Source organism: Gekko japonicus, unplaced genomic scaffold (genome assembly GCF_001447785.1).
Source record: "Gekko japonicus isolate JY-2015 unplaced genomic scaffold, Gekko_japonicus_V1.1 scaffold78, whole genome shotgun sequence".
Lineage (NCBI taxonomy): Eukaryota > Metazoa > Chordata > Lepidosauria > Squamata > Gekkonidae > Gekko > Gekko japonicus.
In genome coordinates this window covers 1,854,087-1,858,761 of record NW_015165236.1, presented here as the reverse complement: position 1 = coordinate 1,858,761, position 4,675 = coordinate 1,854,087, and the positions used below count along the sequence as shown (strand labels likewise).

The following is a 4,675-nucleotide window of genomic DNA, read 5'->3' as shown; positions in this document are numbered from 1 at the left end:
AGACACGCCGAGGAGGGGAGTGGGGGGGGGTGTCCCCCGGGGGGGGGGGGGGGCGCTGCCGAGGACAGTAGAAAGGGAGCTGTGCTGAGGGAGAGGAAGGCCACAAGATGCCTGCTGCTCAGGGAGCTTCAAACTGGCAACGAGGAGGAGGAGGAGGATCCTCCCCCGTGCCGCCTCAGAAGAGCAAGGCGAATGCTGAGGGGAAGAGAGCGGAGTGAGAGCCCGCGGCCCAGGGAGCCCCCAGCCGCTTTCAGAGAGAGCCAAGCCTGCTGGGCTGGAGGGGCTGCGTGGGGGGGGACGACTCTCTGGGGAGACCAGCTGGTTGCAAAAAAGTGCAGTCTTCAGAACAGGGAAAGGGTCCAGGAAATGACAGACCACTCAGGGAGCAAACCAGAAGAGACAAACCCGCAGTCAGTCCGGGAGCACCCAGGAAACAACGGGGTGGCTAGTAGAAGTCAGAAGGGACTGGCCAAAGTCAGGCCTCGTGGCTCACAGGATATAGTATGGAGCAGTCTGGTGTCGTGGTTGAGTGCGCAGAGGACTCTCATCTGGGAGAACCGGGTCTGATTCCCCACTCCTCCTCCTCCACTTGCACCTGGCTGGATGGCCTTGGGCAAGCCCTAGTTCTGACAAGAGCTGTCCTTGGAAAAAGAGCTCTCTCAGCCCCACCTGCCTCACAGGGGGTGCCTGTTATGTGGGGAGGGGAAGGGAAAGGAGATGGTAAGCCGCTCTGAGACTCCTCTTCCTCCTCTTCCCCTTCTTCTTAACATAAGAACATAAGAGAAGCCAGTGTTGGATCAGGCCAGTGGCCCATCTAGTCCAACACTCTGTCACACAGGGGCCATCTTCTGTGGGCTACAGTGGAGTGTTGTCCGGAGGATTGACAGCCGGCCGGCTGAGACCCAGGCCCCAAAGAGTGTGTGTCAGTGACACTCTGTCTGTGGGGAGGACTCACGTGGGCTGCTGCCACTTTCTCTCAGTGGGCCCCACGAATGGCTGGAGGGCGTCCTTATCAAATGTGCAGAGGACACCAAACTGGGACAGTCAACAGCCCAGAGGAAGAAATACAATTCAGAGTGACTTTAAGAGGTTGTCAGGTCAGTCAGAGACTAACAAAATGGAACTAGACAGTGACAAAACACTTAGATTTTTAAAAAGGAAAGATAGAAAAATTTTAAAAGTATAGGAAAAAAGAAGGAGTTATGGGGTGGGGGAAGCAGAAGGAAGAATGCCTGCACTGGCAGTAGCACCCCCAAAAAGAATCTCAGGGTTGCAGTTGATTGCATGCTGGACATAAGCCAGCAGTGTGGTGCGGCTGCAAAAAACACTAATATGATTTTAGGGTGCCTTCATAAACTGAAAAAAATTACGTTCATCTTTCATGATAAAGTAAAGCAGAGATCTGGAGGCACCTTAAAGACTAACATTCATTCCAGCAGTGAGTCTGAGTTCACTTCTTTAGAGTTGCAAAGGAAGGGAATCCTGTTGTGTTGACACCAGGCCTCTCGCTACCCCCCCCCCCCCCGTGATTTTTCTTTCAAAAATCTCAAAAATTATTTCCTTCCTGTGGCATCTGAGGAAGTGAGCTCTGACTTACGAACATCGTGAGTCTTGGGCCTCTGTGTGGTCGTCGTGCTGAGCGGGGTGCCTCCGGAGCCCTCCGCCTCTCTTAGAAATGCTCTGCCTGGAATCCCAAGACTCTCTCCGGCTTAGTCCCCCTGCAAAGACCTCCTCCAGCACGGACGGAGGAAAAGGTCTCTCTCTCTGGAGGGAAGCCTTTCTGTCGGGGGGGGGGGGCTGGGTGTGAGTGCCCCACCCTCCGCCACCCTCGAAGACCAGCCTGCTTTGGGGCTCGGTGCCGTCGTTCAGACGTTACGCTTGACACTCTGCTCCAGACATTGCCGCTTTCCCAGACAGCGTGAACATTCTGGACGGCGTCTGTGAAGACATCCGGACCCCAGACAAACTCATTGACGGGGTGAACGACGCAAACGACGGGAGGCACATGTGGCTGGCGCCAATTCTTCCTGGCTTGGTACGCTTCTCTGGTGTTTCCTGCCTCCGCCTCTGGCCTATCCGTGCTGAGGGTCGCCTTGTGCCTGCAGACGCCTCTGGGGCGGGACTGGTGACACACACCCTGTCTTCTAATGGCAACAGACATCTCTCTGTAGTTTTTTGGGGGGGAGCTCAGAGAATCCTGCCCCCCCTGCTTTCCTGTCCGGAGCAGGAGCCCGCCATAGGCTGGGGGCGGGGGCCGCAGAAAGAGGCCCCACGTCAGAGAGTTGGTCTCGGGGCAAACAACGCCCCACCCCCCACCCCGTACAGCTCTGTTCCTTCCTGCCCGAGTAATGCTTTCCCGTCCATTAAACATTACTTGGGGGTTAATTTCGGAGGCACAGATGTGATTCTGTTTGTTGTTAACTCTCCTTTTTTGGCGGCAGGTGAATCGGGTGTACGTCATCTTCGATCTTCCTACGACGGTCTCCATGATCAAGCTGTGGAATTATGCCAAGACTCCGCACAGAGGCGTGAAAGAGTTTGGAGTAAGCGCTCGGCCTCGCCGGGCGGGTTGCGTGACCGCCGTAGTCCCTCTGGGTCTCGCGCATCCCGGGGCGCACCTGTTTTGTAGCTTGTCACTTGGGGGAGGGCCGGGGGGGGTGTCTCAGCCGGTCTGGCCGCGAAGGCGCAGGCAGCCTCCCCTCGGGGCGCTTCCCGGGACTCCCCGGCCTCCCGCCACTCACCCCGGCGTCTCCTCTGTCCTCTGTGTGCAGCTCCTGGTGGACGACTTGCTTGTCTACAACGGGATCCTGGATAGGGTGAGCCACCTCATCCACGGCATCCTCCCAACCTGTGAGCCGGTCGTCCCGCATCACACCATTCTCTTCACGGAGGATGAGAAGATCTGCGGCCGAGAGAAGAACGCCGTCCTCAGGTGTGCCTGCAGCCCGTCTCGTGCTCTCCTTGTCCTCCAGGAGCCGGGGTGCCGTGGCGGAGCACGCCCGGTGGTCTCCTCCTCTCGGAACGCCAGGCTGCCCTGGCCAGACCGCAGCAAAGAATTCCCTTCCCTCGAACCGTCAGCCCCGGAGGCCTCTTGCCTGGCTCAGCAGCACCCCCCTCTCTTCCTCTCTCCACCCGCATCGAGCCAGACCTCCGGTCGGGGGGGGGGGCAGGCGTTCGGCCAAGCCTGGCTCCCTTCCGGCCAGCATACCGGCCTAGCAAGAGGCAGAGCTTCCCTCGCAGGACTCCCGCCTGGGAGAGCAGAGGAGGGAAACGCCACGGAGAAGGAGAGATCGAATTTGACTGGTGTGTGGTGGAGGTGGTGGAGGAGGAGGCGGCCCTTAGCCCCAAGCACCTTGGTGCCAGTCAAGCCGTTAGTGTGCTTGGTGCCAGCAGGAGAGGGGGGGGTCCCCTCAGCCATCGGTCTTCACGGCTTCCCTAAGCCCAACGTCCTCCCTGTTCAAGGTGCTCCTTTGGAATCCTCCAAATGTGCAGGGGGCAACGGAAGGCGGCCACCTGCCACAGGGTTCGGGCAGGGCAGGGAGGAGGGGTCCCAAAGCAGCTCAGCCACCCCCTCCATCCCTCTGTCCCTCCCACCTGCTGCCTGGAGGGGGCCCAGGCCATTGGGGACACGGTGCTCCCCCCTCTCCCTGCCCTCTTGTGGCTTCCCCCTCAGCACTCTCAGAGGAGGGCGCACAGTGCTCAGCAGGGGGGCCGGAGAAAGGGAGGCGGGGGATCCCGACCCCACACGCCCTGACGCTCTCTTCCCTCCCCCCCCCCCAGCAATCACATTGAAGATCAGGACGTGCGGCTGATGGACGACAACCAGGTGGTCGCCTACTCCAAGAAGAGGCAGGTGGCTGCCGACCCAGGTGGGCTGTGTGGCTGCTGGGAGGGGGCTGGGCGCAGGGACCCTCGGTGGTGCTGGGAGGGGTGGCGGGGGCGGCAGCTGCTGTGGCAGGGGTTTCCCTCGGCTCCTCTGCCATCCGCGCCTCGGGCTGCTGGGGGGGGTGTATCAAGGGCCCAGCCCCGTCTTTAGCCACTGTGGAAGCTGCCCCCCCCCGAACCTGTGCCTCAGCCCCTCCCCCCCGGCCTCCCTGCCCCAAACGGCCTCTGGACCTCACGGCTCCCCCCCCCCCCCCCCCCCCCACCCCTCGTCCCAAAACCCGCATGCAAGACAGGAAGCGCTGCAAAGGACGTGGCGGTGACCGGAGGCAGACGGAGCCCCTCCCAGCTGGCCTGCAAGCCCAGGACCCGGCCGGCAGCTGCCGGCAGAAGCATTTTTCTAATCAGCGGCAGATCTATTAAATCTATTCTCTGAAAGGGACACTGGCTGCTTCTGGGAGTCCTGGGGGGGGAGGGCTACAAAGACACATCTGGCGCCTCCCCCGCTCCTCTGTCTGCTTCAGCTAGTGGGGGGGGGCACGCAAGGCCCCCAGGTTCCAGGCCCCCCGACCGTCTTCCCAGGCTCCTAGGCTGGTCTGGAAGCAGCAGTCACAGCGCCGCAAGAGACCGCCCTGCTGCCCACCGCCCGGCCTCCTCCTCTGGAGCCAGCGCCTGGGGGGCTGGTGGAGACGGTTCTCCTCACCGCACCTGGCACAGCATCTCTCTCTCTCTTCCCCTGCCTGGAGGCAAGGCGGCTGCCCCCCCCGCCTCCCAGAAGCCCCCCTCCCTCCCT

General features: G+C 61.0%; 1 protein-coding gene across 1 annotated transcript in view; it reads left to right on the top strand.

Annotated features, from left to right (window-relative positions):
• Window positions 1–4,472, top strand: part of KIAA0556 (KIAA0556 ortholog) — a 27,008-nt gene extending 22,536 nt beyond the window's left edge. Inside the window, exons 22-26 of the mRNA XM_015409890.1 lie at window positions 1,896–2,035; window positions 2,442–2,543; window positions 2,772–2,932; window positions 3,781–3,869; window positions 4,465–4,472. Coding sequence (XP_015265376.1) covers window positions 1,896–2,035; window positions 2,442–2,543; window positions 2,772–2,932; window positions 3,781–3,869; window positions 4,465–4,472 — 500 coding nt within the window. The remainder of the gene's footprint in view (window positions 1–1,895; window positions 2,036–2,441; window positions 2,544–2,771; window positions 2,933–3,780; window positions 3,870–4,464) is intronic.
• Window positions 4,473–4,675: the final 203 nt, after the last annotated feature.